Source organism: Leishmania donovani, chromosome 18 (genome assembly GCF_000227135.1).
Source record: "Leishmania donovani BPK282A1 complete genome, chromosome 18".
Lineage (NCBI taxonomy): Eukaryota > Euglenozoa > Kinetoplastea > Trypanosomatida > Trypanosomatidae > Leishmania > Leishmania donovani.
The window spans coordinates 361,088-378,276 of NC_018245.1; the positions used below are offsets into that span (position 1 = coordinate 361,088).

The 17,189-nt window shown below is 62.7% G+C and overlaps 5 protein-coding genes across 5 annotated transcripts; all 5 read left to right on the forward strand.

Annotated features, from left to right (window-relative positions):
* Positions 1-518: 518 nt before the first annotated feature.
* LDBPK_180860 (hypothetical protein, conserved) lies at positions 519-3,134 on the forward strand (the record flags this gene model as incomplete). The annotated part of the gene is made up of 1 exon (XM_003860051.1): positions 519-3,134. The coding sequence occupies one exon, from the start codon at positions 519-521 to the stop codon at positions 3,132-3,134; it is 2,616 nt and encodes an 871-aa protein (XP_003860099.1).
* Positions 3,135-3,838: 704 nt separating this feature from the next.
* LDBPK_180870 (hypothetical protein, conserved) lies at positions 3,839-5,443 on the forward strand (the record flags this gene model as incomplete). The annotated part of the gene is made up of 1 exon (XM_003860052.1): positions 3,839-5,443. The coding sequence occupies one exon, from the start codon at positions 3,839-3,841 to the stop codon at positions 5,441-5,443; it is 1,605 nt and encodes a 534-aa protein (XP_003860100.1).
* Positions 5,444-7,027: 1,584 nt separating this feature from the next.
* Positions 7,028-10,096, forward strand: LDBPK_180880 (hypothetical protein, conserved; the record flags this gene model as incomplete). Its single annotated transcript, XM_003860053.1, has 1 exon — positions 7,028-10,096. One exon carries the CDS (start codon positions 7,028-7,030, stop codon positions 10,094-10,096), a length of 3,069 nt encoding a protein of 1,022 aa, XP_003860101.1.
* A 545-nt stretch (positions 10,097-10,641) lies between these two features.
* On the forward strand, positions 10,642-11,313 carry LDBPK_180890 (rab7 GTP binding protein, putative; the record flags this gene model as incomplete). The annotated part of the gene is made up of 1 exon (XM_003860054.1): positions 10,642-11,313. One exon carries the CDS (start codon positions 10,642-10,644, stop codon positions 11,311-11,313), a length of 672 nt encoding a protein of 223 aa, XP_003860102.1.
* A 2,326-nt stretch (positions 11,314-13,639) lies between these two features.
* On the forward strand, positions 13,640-16,261 carry LDBPK_180900 (glycosyltransferase, putative; the record flags this gene model as incomplete). The annotated part of the gene is made up of 1 exon (XM_003860055.1): positions 13,640-16,261. One exon carries the CDS (start codon positions 13,640-13,642, stop codon positions 16,259-16,261), a length of 2,622 nt encoding a protein of 873 aa, XP_003860103.1.
* Between the last annotated feature and the right edge of the window lie 928 nt (positions 16,262-17,189).

Here is a 17,189-nt window from a genome sequence, read left to right on the forward strand (position 1 = left end):
TCTGCAGGGGCGGCACCGCCGTGACTCGTGCGCCCGTTCTCTCCTGCCCCCCAACAGTACACACACACACATACTCCCATCCTCCCCGAACACTCTCCTCGCCCTTCATCCCTCCCTCTCCTTACACCACCCTGATCTGCTTAGCACCTCATCCTACAGCTGCGCCACTCCCCATCAAAACGGATCAGCGCGGACACGGCAAGTGCGTCATCTTCACGGATTCCAAGCCCACACCGCTTTATCCCCAATCACGTAAACGAAATTGGGACGAGCACACGCGCACACAGACTCACACACACCTGTGCATGTGTGCATCGGTGAGAACGGCACTCACAGGCCGAAAGCCCGAGTTTTTCTTTCCTTATCCGCTTGCGTATTGAGCCGAGGCACCTCAACTGAAGCCTGAAAAAGCGGAGCGAAGAACATCCAGCTTCAGGCACGTGTGCGCGCTCGTTGGCCGTGATCTCCTCTCTCTTCCGACTCTCCACCGCCCTGCACTCAGTCACACAAGAGCAACGATGCCGCGGGTGTCGCAGCCGTTGCCCACGGCGGGCGACTACCTCGTCACGACGTTTGCAGACATGATGCACGCGCCATCCTTCCGCAAGCACGTGTGGGCGAAGATGCAGCAGACGGAGCGGCGTCGACTGGAAGCACTGCGGCTGCAAGCGCTCTATGGCGATGCCCCAGTGACGTCGGCTGCGTCTGGAGGAGCCGCCGATGCTGCCAGCGGAGCAACAGCAGCCGGCACCGTGGACGTAGAGAGCGAGTCAACAGCCCAAACTTCGTCGCGGGAAACATCCTCATCCTCCGCCGCCCCCGGTAGCGCAGATAGTACGGCGCACCCTACCTCGCGCGCAACGGCAGTGAAGAAGACGCCGCCCGCGTCCTTCAGTGGGAGGTCTTCGTCCACCTCGCGGCCGCCGGCACCGCTGCGGTGGTTCGACGTTGCCGGACGTGCCCGATACTCGGCGTGGGTGGCGCTGCGCGGCCGCATGTCGGCCGACGTCTCCGCCGAGTGCTTCTGTGCCGAGTTTCTCGGCTTTATAAAGAAGCACCCGCATCCGACGCTGCTGCCCCTCGTTGAGGCCGCCCTAAGCACTGCCCACGGGCTTGCCCGTCGCAGCCGCGCCATGCCTCCTTGTCTACTGGTGGCCCCATCGGCCTGCACTGCTGCAGCGCACAGCACCGGCGCCGCCACCGCTCCGTCGTCGTCGTCGTCCACAGTGATGCTTCAGGTACGCGCGTTGCAGGGAGACCCGGCTGCTCTTGCTCTTCTCTGGATCTGCCGCGCCTATCGACTGCCGTGCGAGTTCATTGTTGAGCCGTTGTCCAAGGCCCTCGGGGCGCACACGACTGGCGCATCCACGCGTGCCTCGTCAACGCGCGGTGTAAGGCGCGGCGAGGCCGCCGACAGCCGCCCCACTTCACCGCCCACCACCAACCCGTACCTGTCCTACACCATGGCGGATGCGTGCTACCCGTTCACTGTATCGCTGATGCAGCCCAGCGGTGCTGCCGCAGGGGCGTCGCCACCGACAGTGGCTACGGCCGTCACCACACCGGAAGCGGCGTTCGTGTTACTGACGGACACGTTTCTTGCCGACTACCCGCATTGGATGGGGGTGCCCTCTGACCCGGTGAGCGCTGCAGCGCTGTCGCCGGCGTCGCGCCTGGTCCAGCGGTGCGCCTGGTTGGACGAGCTGCAGCACATCACGCGCCACGTGCGGACACCGATACTGGCTCTCCTGGTGCATCAGGCTGCGCAGCCGCAGCGACTACGCCGTTTGAGCTCTTCCGCCGCTGCAGCGGAGCGTCGTCTTCTTCTCCGTGCCGTCGCGGCGCACCTGCACACCTATGAGCGATGGACGATGGATCGTGTGCTGTCCCGCCGCGTTCATCAGGCCCAAAGTGTCCTCTCCCCGCTGCTGGCCTCCTCCGCGGTTGTCGACTGCCTCCGACACGCCTACGCGCCGGATGCAAAGGTCGTCAGTGCGGCGGACACATACGTGTCCAGCTGCGGCTACGCACTGTGCACACACCCCTTCTGCGCTGACGTGTTCCCGTTCCTGCGAGTGCCTCACGCGCCCGTGGCGACTCTGCACGACACAGTGCAAGCACAGTGGCCATCCCCAGAGCGACCGCCGACGGGCAGTATCACTGCCTCCTACGCGCCATGGGCGCTGCCGCTGTACCTCTCCGGCGTCCCGGCGGAGTACAACAACACAATCAACCGGCTCCTGCGCCGTGAAGCGAATGGGGCCATTCGGCAGGAGCAGCATGCGCAGCCGGTGCGCCTGTTCATCAACGACGAAAGCGAGGCGAAGGTCGGCCGCAGCCGAAGCGCCAGCGGTGGCAGTGGATCCAGCGAAACGGTTGAGATGACCACCACGGACTCACCGCAACAGCAGCAGCAGCAGCAGCAGCCGTGTCGGGCCGGCTACTACGTCATCAGCGGGTCGAGTATCACAAAGGAAGCGGCCGAGGCAGTCGAGCAGCTTATGCTCGCTCGCATGTTGTCCTTGCGCACGGATGACTTGAACCCGGACTCTGGGGTTGCGGGAAGCACGAGCAGTGTGAGCGGGGTGCCGTTTCTTGTCCTTGGTCATGTGTTTGCGCTGACGTGGGCCCTGTGTCAAGAGCAAGTGCCCGGATTCCCGTACTTCATGTTGGACGGCAACCCCCATCACTATGGCGGCTTCTCGTTCCTGTCCGAGGACGCGGCGAAGAAGCCATCGACACACGGCACTGTGCGCGCACGAGGGAGGTTTCAAGCCGCGCTGTCCCCTGCCCCGGCAAACGCGATCATGACCACAGCAGACCCCGGCGCCTCGATGCTGCCAGCCATTGTCGAGGGTGCGTCCGCTGTGGCCTCTGCCTCCAGCCAGGACGGCGGTGTGAGTCTTGAGTCGCGGCTCAGGTCCGGGTGGCAGGCTGTCACCGGCGCGCTCGCGATGGGGGCTGCGCGGCTCTCTGGAGTGCGCCGCTCTGAGGCGGAGCCGACGGGCAGCGGTGGGGGCGGCAAGCAATGCGCTGGTGCGCACGCGACCCAAATTCTGCGCGGTGAGGAGGACTGCATCGGTGCGGCCCCCTCAACGACGGCCGGCGCAGTCGTGGCGACGTCGCGGCTATGACGTGCGCGTGCGTGTGCGCTTGATGAGGGCGCGTGGCATGCGAAAGGGCTGAAAAGAGAAGAACGAATAAGGGAGACACAGTCCCGGGCACCGACGGCCCCATGCGGCATCACCGTCGTCGTCAGGCAGCGCCAGATGTGGTCAGGGCGAGTGGGGAAGGGCAGGGGACGTGAGGGGCTCTCCGTCTCGTCTTCGGTCTCTCCGTTGGCCACGTCGATGTAACGGCATGTTTTGTATGTCCTGCTCACATGTGCCTCATTCCCTTCTCATCCCCCGCCCCTCTCTCTTTACACGGGTGCACACACGCTTAGCAAGTCTTTGCGCATCTTCGGCGCCACTGGCCTACGACGACCGCCTCTCCTCTCGCGCGCCACACGTCCCTGCGGGTGCTGTGCACGGTACCGCATCGCAGCATTTACGTGCATCCTATAACGGCGCGGTGCCAGCTGCACGAGAAGCACTCAGCGGCTTGTGTGATGCCTGCAGCCCAAACGTGTAGCGTAGCAACGATAAAAGCGAATCACCAACGAGCGCTGCGGTCAGACGCGCTGCCTATCAACGGCTGCCGCCCATTCACGCACACGCAGTCAGGCCTCTCTTTGCTTTCCTTGTTTCTTTCCACCAGAAACCTCTTCGGTGCTCTGCTATCCTTCCTCACGTGCGCGCGTGTGTGGCTGCCCTTCTTTCCTCCCTCGCCCGCCTCCATGCAGCGGCCACTGTCACTAGTGGCCAAGGTCTGTGGAGCCGTGGCCGTCGGCTTCCTCGCCTATCGCGGAGTGCAGCTCTACTTCAAGAATGACATTACCATCTACATAACCGAGGTGGTTCAACTGCCTCCCGCGGCAGTGCAGCGCGACCGGAAACCGTCACCGCGGAGCAACGCGAACCTTAGCGTCAACATCGAGGGGACAGTAGAGATGGAGACGTGTGTCATGAATAGCTACCGCTTTCTGCTCAAATTGGCCGGTCACGTGCGCAGCTCCTTGTTCGACACCGAGCGCGCCCCGACGAGTCCGCGCAGCTCGCGGCATCGCGTGCTCTCTCTGCAGGCAAGCAACGCGCCATCAGACGACTCCCTTTTCACGCACCTTAGCAGCAACTACGGCCTTTCAGCGTCCTCGAACAACCACGGCAGCGGCGGCAGTCAGCGGCACGGGCCGTCGCTCGTCATCACAGCCGTGGACCCCATTGTGGATGCGTACGAGGCAGACGCCACCGGCGCGCTTGCCTTCACCCCGGCGTGCGTCGGGGACAGTGTGTTGTGCCGCTTTACGTGTGTCGCGTCCATCGGCACGGCCGAGGGCGCCGGCAGCACGCCAGTGCGCTCCAGAGGCGTCCCCTCCTCCCTGTCACCGCCTTCCTCGATGGTGAGCTCACCGCTGCCGTCTGGCGACACTGGTCTCGGAAACATCGTCGTGCGACGTTGCATTTTCGAGTCGGATGGCGAAACGGCCTACTGCCAACGGCTGACAGTGGAATTGGAGTTCGTTCGCCCCGTCTTTGGCGCGCGAGTCCTCATCCGACTGCCGAGCCGCCACTGCCGTCTTCACCACAGCCACACCGGCGGCGTTGGCAGCGTCACCCAACTGCTCCACCAGCCACGAAAGTGCGTGTGGGACATCGGCGCAGTGTCCGAGGAGATGTGCACCCTGTCCAGCGACGGCACTGCCACTTCGGGGACATCGGAAGGAGTCTCTGAAGATGACTTGATGCCCGGCGCCGTGATCCCGGCCGCGCCCTGGTCGTCTGCGGCGAAGTCGCTCGCGACGCTAGAGCTCGTCTTCGAGCAGGCCCCACCTGCGCTCTCCTTTGGTGAGGACGACGAGGAGGCGGAGGCAACAGACAGCGACGACAATGATAATCGCTTTAGCAGCACCGGCAGCGCCGGCAGCGGTCACACACACAGCCGGCATCGCCAGTCGGTCAGTAGCAGGAGCAGCAGCACTAGAAGGGCACTGACGGCGGCGGCTAGCACCACAGGTCGTGCTTGCAAGCGCGAGGAACGGGGGCGCAAGGCGAGCGAGAAAGCCGCACGTATCAGAGAGGGCGGGAGCAGCACAAGCATGCGGGCCGCTGGCGGCGAAGGTGTTCCGGCAGTAGAGCTGGTGTTTAGTGTGAATCAGCTGCTCTCCGGCACATCCGTGAAGAAGCTGCAGGTTGTCGAGGAGCGGCCAAACTGGACACCTCGCAGCCGGCTCGATCGCCTCCTCTTCCGTCGTGTAGTTCCGGGGCTGGAGAAGTTGAAGCTGAAGAAGTACGCGCACTACACAACGTGGTTTGTGCAGCCTGTAGCGGTGTCACAGTTGTAGGGACTTGCTTCCTATTCCGCAGACCACCATTCCTGCACTCTAACACTCCTTCGCAAAGGTCACATGAACGTGCTGGAGAGAGGGTATCGTCGCCGTTGGAGAAGGGGGGAAGGTGTATGGTGGCAAGGGGCGCGGACGGAAGGAGGGGGTTGGTGGGCGGTGTCCTTGTGTGCTCCCTGCACCGTGGTGGTGGTGTTTGTTTGCCTCTCCGACTCGGCATGCGCTAGGCAGACGCATGACTGCGCGTGAGTGCGTGCGTCGCTCTTCTGTCTCTCACCTAGGCCCCTCCCCCTTCCCTTTCCGGGCTGTGCCTCGACCATCACTCGCGAATCTTTACTCTCCAGCCTGTTGCTCCGTTGTCTGTGTACGCAGGTGAGTTGCCTCGACGCAGATGGGCCAGCGATGCATCACCTCTCCACACTTTGTTGCCTTGGCGGTGCGCATCGTCGCCCGCGCACGCACGCAAACGCAACCGGGTGCAGGCACTGCAGCGCACACACCACTGAAAGGTGGTGGGGAGACGATGGGCTGGATGTCAACAATGTCGGTGGGGTTGTAGGTGTTGGATGGCGGAGGGGAGGGGGCGTGCGCACCACCACTGGCTTCCGGAAGGGGGAGGAGCATGCCTTGTGGTGTTGTAGGGGCTCTCACTGTTGCTCAGTAGCCGTACATGTGCGTGCCTGTGTGGATGGGTCGGTCTCCGTTTTTCATGTTATCATATAACACTTACAACGCGGGGCAAACAGAAAACGCCGCAGCACTTTTCCTATGCGAGCACGTGGTGCTAGCGCTGCCCCCTGCTTGTCTGCTCTGGTGTGGCCAGAAGGCGGAACGGTATGTGGCATCGTCGACGACGCCAAGAAGGGCGAGAAGCCTGCATGAGGTTCAGCGGCCGTCCTGTCGCTTCCCCTTTCACTGGTTCTTCCTCGCTCGGATGCGTCCCTCGCGTTGCGGGAAGCCCATCATGCTCGTTGTGGTGCCTCTCCCACTCGATCCTGCTCCTCCGTCTCCTCTCCCTTTCTCGACATCTCCATCCCTATCCCTGTGGACCCCTCTCGCCCCGGCGGCATCTGATGACATCATCTCCGCGAGTGCACCGCTTTGTGTGTGTATGTGTGTGTGTGATATTTCGCTGCTGTCATGGCATCTTATGGGAGCAGCGACGAGGAGGATGATGACTTCAGCCCGGTCATCCCCTCGGCTGTTATCGCTGCCTCTGCCGTGAACGCTGCCGCGGCGTCCACACCGACACCAATCGGCACAGACACCTCTTCACCAGCGCTAAAGAGGGAGAGGAAAGACGAGAGTGGGGCGCACCTCACGCCAAAAGCGAGCAGCAGCGCTGCTGCACCTCCGTCTCCGTCATCACCGTCGGCGGCACTTGTGGGCAACGCGGCGCAGAGAGCAGCGGAGACACCTGAAGTGGCATGGGAACGCTATCGGCGTCAGCAGCTGCCGTGCGCGCCCCTGTACGAACGCAGTTTTCTGCATACGTCACTGCAAAACGCGCATGACGCCTTTGCCGCAGCGGCGTCAGCTCCTGCGCACACAGTGCCTCCCGTCGCGGCTCAGACGGTGCATGATATGTGCGTCCATCTCGACTCGCTCGGTGCGCTGGTTGCCACCATCGATGCAGCGGGTGTTGTGCGCGTCTGGCGCAAGCTGCCGAGCGGTCTCTTCTTCATTGCGGAGCTGGACAAGGTATTTCTGCCAGCTCGCAGTGTCGCCGCCGCTGGCCACGAGCGCCGCACGTGTCACTACTGGGCGCATGCCTACACGGCCCTGCAGATGCTGGTGTTTGTGTGCACGGAGGAAGAAGAGGTGGAGGTCGACCACGGCAACGTGCGTCGCATGGAATCGAATGATAACGGATCGTCCTCATCTGCGCCCGCAGTCCAGGCGCCGCTGAGCACAGTGCGGGTGCATATGCGTCAGGTCAACCCTATCACCCTCACCGTGGAGGAACGCGACTCCTTCACCTTTCAGGCCCCGGTGCAGCGAGTCGCCAGTGCTGCAGCCACTGTAGCGGACACGGCGCAGCGCAGGAACGACGAAGGCGCGCGTTGGACCCCTCGCACCTCTCTCGCCTACACTCGGCGACCAGCCTTCCTTACGCATCAGTACACGCCTCACATCGCCTTCTTCGTAACGCTGCCGCCGTCGCCGGCGACGCCTGGTGCGACGGGCGATGGTAACGGCGTCGTTCTGTGCCCTTGCTTCGCCTCCGCCATGTCGGCGGGCAGTCGTTCCGATCATACGGCGGGTGCCGCTCGCAGCTACGTGCCGGCCCGGCTCAGCGTAGCAAACGCGATCGTGGCGTGCGCGCAGCAGGGATGGGAGCTGGAGCGGACCGGCACCTCTGCCTGCGTCGTGGTGGACTCTGCTGGTGTTGTTGACTACTGCACCATCGAGGCGGCCGCCGAGGCAGCGACGACGGCGGCGACATTCCCCTCGACTGCGTTGGGAAGGCGGACCCTGAAAGTGATGGCGGGTCTTGCGGCGGTGCCGCCCACGTCACGCGAGGCACGCGTGTGGCGGCGGTGGATATGTTTTGACCGCCGGCAGCGGACAGGCTTCTTCAGCCTCATACGGGATGCTCAGCAAGCGCTCAAGGCGCGTAAAGAGGACGAGAACGAAACAGCCGCAGGCAAGGCGGCCGACGCCGTCGCCGCTGCCGATGTGCAGGTGCTGCCGGCAGCGGTGCAACTCACACCCGACGGTCGGCACGTGTTGGTGTGGAGCTTCCGGTTTCTCCGAGTTGCAGCGGCGTCGTCGCAGCCCGCCTCACGGATCCCGTCTACGGAGCGGCGCTATGAGGTAACCGTCGAGTCATGCATGCATCTGTTGGACTTCACGGCTGGCGTGTGCATCGGCCGGCACACCGAACCCCTCGGCGTCTTTGCAACTAGCGAGGACATTGTGTTTGGGGCCACGGCATGGGCGGACTACGTTCAGCTCCGCGGCCGCGCTCTGGCACTGCGCCTACACGTGGAGCCGTCCGCAGCTGCGAACAACCAGTTCTACGTCCTGGTGCCTGAGTTGCCGCTAGAGCAACTGCTTGGCGTTGCCGCTGTGTCGCGCGAGGCGGCGGAGGTGGCCCCGGCGGAAGTTGCTGGACGCGTGGTGCATGTGTATGAGGTGACCCTCGAGGCGGCAGCCGCGTCGTCGCCGAGCGCCGCGCAGTCGTCGGCCACAGTGAGGCGGCTGTCACACGAGCCGGGTGAGTGGGAGGCGATCATCAGGCGGGGTGCAGAGCATCCACGGCATGCATCACACCACGACGTCGGTGATGTCAGGAAAGACCGGTGCTATAGTGGTCTGGCAACCTCGCAGCCTACATGGGGAGTGCTGCGCCTCCTGTCTCCCAACGAGTACGCCCTCACAGTCAACGAAGAGAGCCAAGCTCGCCATGAGGCTCACGGCTGCGCGACGGCGACGGCGACGGCTGGGGTGCACCCAGGCCTGGCGCTCTGTCGCGCCCCGCTAATGCTTCTTCGCCGCGCCGTGACCGCGTCGCAGGATTTGAAGAACTTAGTTGCCGCCTCCCCTGTCGGGGCTGCGTTAGGGGCGGACGCGCGCAAACATCTCTTCGCGACCCCCAGGGCTCATGTCACCACCGGCGGGGCGGCATCAGGGGAGGTGCTGCTGCTCTCTTCCAGCGCGGACGTGTCCGCAGCGGCGCTGCTGGTGTACTCTAGCGAGCTGCCGTGGGGCAGTGCCGCCCTGGGGCGCGTGCTTTCCGAGACCGCGCCGCCGCAGACCGAGGAGGAGCTCACTGAGGAGGGGCGACGTCTTCAGGAGCAGCTGCGACAGAAAAGCTTCGTCGATGCGCTGCGCGAGCTACACCATGGACGTGACGACGCATGCGGAACACTCCTGCTGGCCACTGTGGCCCCGCAGAGCTCTAGCGCCGCGGTGGCACTTGGGGGTGCGGGCGAAGCAGCCTCCACGAGCCCAAGCACTACTGCGGATGTGGCCGGCAGCACCAGCGGTGGTGGGGTGCCACCGGGGAAGACTACAGAAGCGGCTGCAACGACCTCGGTGAGAGTCGATGCCGCGCGAAGGGCCGCAACCGTAACGGACGAAGAAGCCGCGGTGCGCGCCCTGCTAAAGGACCTAACCCCGCCCCTCAGTGCATCTTCGCCGCCGGTGGCGCTCGTGCACGTGCGTGGCTACGGCTCCATCCGGGTGCACCTGCTCCCCAGCATTGCGCCGCTGGCGACCGACAACTTTGTGCGCCTGGCACGACGCCACTACTACGACCGGCTCACCTTCCACCGGGTCATTCCAGCCGCGATTGTGCAAGGCGGATGCCCGCGAGGTGACGGGACCGGCGGCGAGAGCGCCTTCGCTGACGGGGCGCCGTTCAGCGACGAAGGGCTGACACTCTTTCCTTTCTTCTCCCACACGGCCAACCCGCTGTGCTGCTGGCTGTGCATGGCGAACGCGGGGCCCAACACGAACGGGTCGCAGTTCTTCTTCACCGTGCCCGGCGGCGAGGCGATGCCGTGGTTGGACGGGCACCACACCGTCTTCGGGTACGCCGTCGAGGGGCTTGACGTGGTGCGCGCCATGAGCATGGCAGCACGCGACGATGAGGACAAGCCGCTCTCGCCCATCATAATGGAGCGGGTGGATGTGCTGTCTGCCTAGAAACAGCTGTCGCACGACGAGTAGAGTTGCGCTCAACTAAAAGCTCATTGTGCGCGCGTGCGTGTGCATGTGTGATCACGTCAGTATTGCCTGAGTCGGTATGCGATGTCGCACACGGGCGAATAACTCTAACACATGCGCGGGCACCTCTCACACGAAAAGAAGGCGACGTAAGAAGAGGGCAGCGGCTACCGACACAAGCAGACGTTGCGGTGCCGTCCTCACGCAGCCTCCGCCTCCCCCTCGTGAATGCGCAAGAGCCGCGCTGCTCGTCTTACCTTTATTGCTGTGGCGTCGCTTCATGTTTTGACGCTCTCCCCCTTGTACCGGATCTCCCTCTCACCCACATCCTCCCCTCTGTGCGCTTGCATCGAGCCTGCGTTGTAGAAGTTATACGCAAACATACAGCCGCTTATTCTCTTGCTGCTTCGCGCCCTTGCTCTGCCTTTGAACGCCCCAGCTGTGAGCCTCAGTGCAAGAATCCTCAACCACAAGCAAGCGCATCCACCCCAACACACGCACAGAGAGAAGGAGAGCGCGCCACCATGTCGATGAAGCGGCAGTTGCTGAAGATCATCATCCTGGGCGACAGCGGCGTCGGCAAGACGTCGCTCATGCATCAGTACGTGAACCACATATTTGACAACCGCTACAAGGCAACCATCGGCGCTGACTTCCTTTCGAAGGACGTGGAGGTGAACGGGCGCGTGGTAACGCTGCAGATCTGGGACACAGCCGGGCAGGAGCGGTTCCAGTCGCTCGGCTCCGCCTTCTACCGTGGTGCAGACGCTTGCATCCTTGTCTTTGACGTGACGCAGCAGGAGTCTTTTGCGCATGTTGGCTCGTGGCTGGAGGAGTTCAGCATCCAGGCGGGCCGCCGTGACAGCGTGCTGGTGGGCAACAAGACGGACCTGGAGGATCGGCGCCAGGTGGCCAGTAAGACAGTGCAAGCGTGGTGCGCGAAGCAGAACGCGGAGGCCGCTAATGTGAACAACGGCGCAGGTGCCGGCGCGGGTGATAGTGCGGCGCCAGAGATGAAGTACTTCGAGACTTCCGCGAAGGATAACGCCGGCGTCGAGGAAGCCTTCATTGCTGTGGTACAGCTGGCGCTGGCCAGGAAGGCAACGGTTGAGGAGGCGACACCGATGCCGCAGACGGTGAACCTGAGCCAAGCCCAGCAGGAGCAGGCACCCAGTTCCTCCGCCTGCAGCTGCTAAGACTCACGAGCAGACAAAGAGACGGAGAGGGGTCGTGGCGCACGGACACCCCTGCTGCACGTGTGGGGCAGCTGAGCGTGCGTGAAAGGCTGTCCCTTCCCCTCTCCTGCAGCCCCTTTACACGTTTCTGTCTGCCTGCGCGGCAGCTTTTCCGGTAGTCTCGGACGGCGTGGATGCCGAACCTATCCTTTCCAGCACCGCGTGGGTGTGGTCACTTTTTTTTGGTTGGGGGAGGGAAAGGGAGGAGAGGAGGCGCTGTTTTCGTCTCGCTCGCCGCCCTCACTCCCTCGGTATCTCTCTCCTTGCTATGTATGCTTGTTGCCCCCCCCCCAGCCACGACCACCTTCCTTTACTTTCTCCTTCGAGCCGCCGTGCCCGTTTCCTTTCTGAGTTTGCCCCTCTCACCACTCCTCCTTCGCCCCTGCCCCCTCCTCTCCTGCACGGCTCTTTGCATCGCCAGCACCACCAACAGCTCGAACTGTGCCGCTCCGCTCGTAAAAGGCGACGCGAGCGAAACGACGTTGCCCAAGCGGCAGAAGACGAGGCGGGGGTAGGAGGCGAGACACGAATAAAAAGACGGAGCGATGAGTGAGCGAGTGGCGCGAACGTGTTTTTGCTTTCTTCGTGGCTTAGCCTTGCGGAAGGGTCACTGCTATTGTTGATGCGTTTTCCTCGTGGTTGTCGAGTGTTGGGGGTGAGCCTGGTTGGCGAGGCTAGGTGCCGGTGCACCTCGGCGTCTGTGTTGCGTGCGTTTCTGTATGGGTGGAGTGGGGGGCTACTGCTGGTGGTCTTTGTTGCGGCGATGCCGATGCGGAGGGTGCGCTATCTGTAGTGGTCGTGGATAGATGCAACGAGGAAGAGGAGAGGGGTAGGGTGCAAAGACATTCATCGACAGGTGTGTGCATACGGCCGTAACGATTGCCTTGATGCGTGCTCTCCCCCCCCCCCTATCCCGTCCCCCTTTGCCGCGTCCTTCACTGCCACGGCCACCTCACATGCTTCAACACGCACGGGCCCGCTGCGCTCGTTGTTCCACCTCCAGTGAATTGCTTGCTTTGTGGTTCTTTATGCTTGACGTGCTGCGACTTACGTGTATTCCTCCCCTCTCCTTTCATTCCTCCTTCCTTCCGAATATGCGTTGATTGGCATGGGTGTGCGTTTGCGTGTGTGTGTGTGTGCGCGGTGAACTGTGTCTCCTCGCGTCCTCGTTGATCGCCGCCCCGCCCGCTCCTCCTCCTCCGCATCCATTTTTTTCTTCAAAAAAGCCCCCGAATGCAGCCCTCAGACTCGCCCCCACCCCCTCGGATCACTATATCCGCACCTCTCACACTCATGTATCGACATTGTGTCTTTCTGCCGCCGTCGGTGAGCGAAGCAACCCATGAGAAAAAGGACGCCGTCCACCCCTTCTCCCACTTCCACCCACACCCACATGCTCGCACCTCTCCAAGAAAGCGGCCTCTGTCCCTCGCATGTCGGTGTGTCGGGTGGGAGCTGAGTGGGTAGGTGCTGATGCCCGCATCGCGCTCTCGCGTCGTCAACCAACAGCTTCCTCTCGCTTCCTCACTTGCTGACGTTCTCGGCCTCTCTTTCCTTTCGAACACGCGCACGCGCACAGAAGAAGCAACGAAAGTGAGAAGCACGCCCGTGTACGCGTCGAGGAAGCGGAAAGGACAGGGCGCCGGCGTTCACGTCACTGCGGAGGTCGGAGGCAGCGTGAACAAGACGCCGACGGCTGCCGTCTTTGCTTCCCCTTGGTTTGCGCTGCAGTTTCTGTGTATGTGGAGGGGAGCACACTGCACCTCCCCCCCCCCACCTCCCTCACAGCACACACACATGCACACACACACACACACACATACACTTAGCTTCCTCTGCTCACTGTGCTGTGGCTGTTGTGGTTGTTGTGGCTCCTGCTGTGGGGCGGAGGAGTGCACGTAGAAGGCGCACGAATCTTAGCGGTTCTGGCCTGCCTCCCCCCACCCCACACACACACTTGCACCGCCGTATTACACTCTCGCACCCAATCGCAAAGTCTCACTCGGCTACGCACTCTTCCTGCTTCACTCTAATCTCACCTGAAACATACACACAAGGAAATCAAAACAGCTGCACTCGTGGTCTTTTCTCTCTCCCTCTCACCCTTGAATTTCGTGGCCGCGTGCTCGCGCGTTGTGCGCCTCACTCTCCCTTCCCTAATACACCCACGCACGGAAAGAGCGTCGTCGTCGTTACCGCTGCCGCCTCTTTTAGAAGCGCCCCTGTCTGTGCCTGTGTGTGTCCGTGTTGCTCTCGACTCCGCTTCTTCGGTCTTTCTATTTGCATAATGTTTCAATATGAAGACCTCGTGTGGCTCATCAGCTTCCCGCTGGCGTGCGCCATCATGCTGTGGTTCTCGCTTGATTTAGCCGTTCTGGTGCGAGTCGGCGGTGGCCGGCGAAGACGTGCCAACGCGCGTCGCGCGATCGAAAGGCTTATCACGAGCAGTCCGGTCTTGACGACTGCGTCCGTGGTACAGTCACCGTCGCCCGTCTCTACCCCCGAAACCGATCGCCCCTCTCGGCGACGTAGCAGCAGTGCCTCGCCAGAGCACGCGTGCATGGACGGACTCGGTAGCAGCAGCGGCAACGAGGAGGGGCATGGGGTGAAGCACCGCGCGGCATCGGCAGGAGCTGCCGGCACCCCAACAGCAGGAACAATCCCATGCCACCAACAGCGTGTGCGGCAGGTGGTTGTCCCCGCGGCGTTCCGCATTGCTACACGGGCTGTGGTGCGCCGTGCCGTTGTTCTCGTCGGCGGCGACTTTGCGCGATCACCGCGGATGCAGTACCACGCGGCGAGTCTGGCGCGCAGCGGTCTCTTCGACGAGGTGCTGCTGGTCGGGCTTGATTACGGAAATCAGCTTAGCGAGGACCTTCTCATGAGTGGGGAGCCGCAACCGGAGCGCTTCGTCAGCTGGGATGGCCCGGCAACGCCGAAAGGGATGGAGCACGCAGTGTTCGACGTGCAAGCTCGACTCGAATCGCCAGAGCCTCGACCAGGTTGTGGCTGCATTGTGTCAACGCAGTACTTGATAGCACCCCCGTCGCCTCCTGAGTGGTTGCAGACGGTGTTCCCCTTGATCCACTTGCACTGGGTTGTGTGCACACTCTACCGCGTCGTGACGCTCACCGGTCTCTTTTTCTTTCAAACCATGTGCGCCACAGCCACCCGAATCAACGAGCATGGACAACTCCTAGTCACGGACCTCATCCTCATCCAGACGCCGCCGGCGGTCCCCTTCGTCCTCCTCGTGAAGTATCTCGTGTGCCCCTTGGCGTTCGTGTACAACATGCTTCTCTACTACGGCGTGGTGGTGCCGGCCGCCTGGATGAACCCCAGTGCGATGCGGGACGTCCGGCAGCAATGTAAGTTGCAGTCGCTACGCTTCACCGACGCCATGGAGCGCTCAGACGACGGTCGACGACGCCCCTTAGCGATCTTGCACGGACTCGCGCATGCCTCGCTTTCGGGGAAGCGCAGGTGGGTATTCTACCCCGCCATCGTGGTGGACTGGCACAACTTTGGCCACACAATCCTGGCGCAGAACCAGCGGCCCACCGCGGCGGTAAAGGTGTACAAACTGCTTGAGATGCACATGTGCGCCGGCCATGTCAATGTGACAGTGAGTCAGGCGATGCGCCGCGCTCTGGAGCATGCCTACCCGTGGCTGAGGTCTGAGTCTGCCATCACAACGGCTGCAGCTGTGCAGCCCCACTGTAGCGCCTCGGCAGCTGCCTCCGCAAGCTTGCAGTCCGAGGGTGCACCGTCAGTAGCAGCGGTGTCGCCGAGCGCAGTGACAGTGCTGTACGACGTGGCGCCCTCTTTTTTCCGTCCTGTGCAGCGCAGCCGGTGTGTGCGGGATGTCTTGGAGCGCCTGCTGCTGCGGCACCGCGCCGTCAACCCGTCTCCCCCTCTCGCATCCGCTTTTCCTCTCGCGAAGGACGCCGGCAACGGCGCCGCGTACGCCCTTGTAAGCAAGGCGGACCTAGAAGAGATGGGGTGGGGCATCGCGGGGCCGCCAGCGTGGGTGTACGCGGACGCCGCGGCAGAGTCGGTAGCCGCCTCCGCCCTCGCCACCCCGGCAGCCGCGCCAGCGACGATGGCGGCGGTTTCACGGCGAGGCATCATGGTTGTCGGGTCGACGAGCTGGACAGAGGACGACGACTACTCGATGCTCATTCAAGCCCTCCAGCGGCTGGACCACCGCCTTCGGCACGAAGTCAGCTACGGCAGTAGCAACGGGGAAGGTAGCCTTAGCGCCAGCAGCGGACCTGCGGACCTCTGGGTGCTGATCACCGGGAAAGGAGATGCCCGGCAGCGTTTCGAGGATGCCGTGCGCGTCGCCAAGCTGTCGTCGCACGTGGTGGTGAGCACTTACTACGCGCAGTCCTATCAGGAGTACAGCCTCCTGCTCGGCGCCGCCGACGTCGGCCTCTGCCTGCACTTTTCCTCCAGTGGGCTGGACCTGCCCATGAAGGGAGTGGACATGTTAGGTGCAGGGCTTCCAATCATGGTCATGCAGTACCCTGCCATTGGCGAGCTCATTGGCGGCGTAACGCGGGTGCTGGCGACGCAGGCGATGCGGCTGCGAAACGGTGCGGCGGGTGCTCAGGGATCCCCACGGGTCAGCGGCGGCTACGCGAAGGCAGTACAACCGACCCTGCACGAATGCGAGCGAGGATGGTCGTTTTGCAACGACGCCGATCTTGAGTTCTTGCTATCCAGCTTTATCGGCTTGCCCTCCACCAGTGAGAGCGTCGGCGACGGCGCCAGTAGCCTGTCGCGGTCGCCGCCGACGCCGCTGTCGGTGATGAAGCGGCGAGCCTGCGAGGCGCGACTGCGCGCTCAAACGTGGGAGGAGAACTGGAGGCGAGTGCTCCTGCCAGTGCTTAAGCAAGTGGTATAGCGGTGTCTTGACCCATATGCACACGCGGGGGAGATCGACAGGGCAAGTGACGCTTCGTGTAAAGAGATGGAGCTAAGGGCACTAGGTGGACTACCACAGTGGTGCGGGTGGCAGTTGCGCGCAGGTGTGTGACACGGCAGCCCTCCCCCTCTCCCACCCAACCTCTCCCCTTCCCCCTGATTGTAGGTGTGTATCGCTTCTCTTGTCCACTTAGATCGATGCGAATCTCTTGGTCGCTTAACGCCAGTGCGAGTTGACGGGTTTCGTCTTGGTTTCTCTTCTTGCAGCAAGAGTGGCGTGCATGTGTGTATGCGTATGTGTATGTGTATGTGTATGTGTGAAGGGAGGGTTTCTCTTTTCTTTCTCTCTCTGGCCTTCAGCCTTCCGTCTCCGCTCGTCCCTCGGGTACCGCCGTGCGCGGCTCCACCTCCCCACCACACCACCGCGAGCTAACACCCCTTTCCCATCGACAACAACCCATCTGTGCCCCGGCTCCTTTACTTGGTCTCCGTCTTCCTCTGTGTGTGTGTGTGTGTGTGGGTGTGTGTCCACACGTATATATATGCATGTACATGTATGCACCTAAACGCACCTCTAGGCACACACACGCACAGAGAAAGAGAGACCAGCGGACGGAAGCGTCGACCTGTGTATGCACAAGCACGTCGATAGACCGGTGAGACACACACACACACATCTGTGTCGCACGTCCGCTGATGCGCCCATCCGTCCACCACAGGAGAGCGCGCGCGCGCGCGACCAGAGGCTAGTAGGGTTGCTGTCTTCTCCGAACGTTGCGGGTGAAGAGGTTCATGAGCTTATGTTTTGTTGTGGGGAGTGGGAGTGGGGGGAGAGGGGTTACTAGCTTGGTGCCTCTCACAATCGGCTTCCGCAGTGCCCCCTCCTCCCCGTGCCGAGACAGCACATC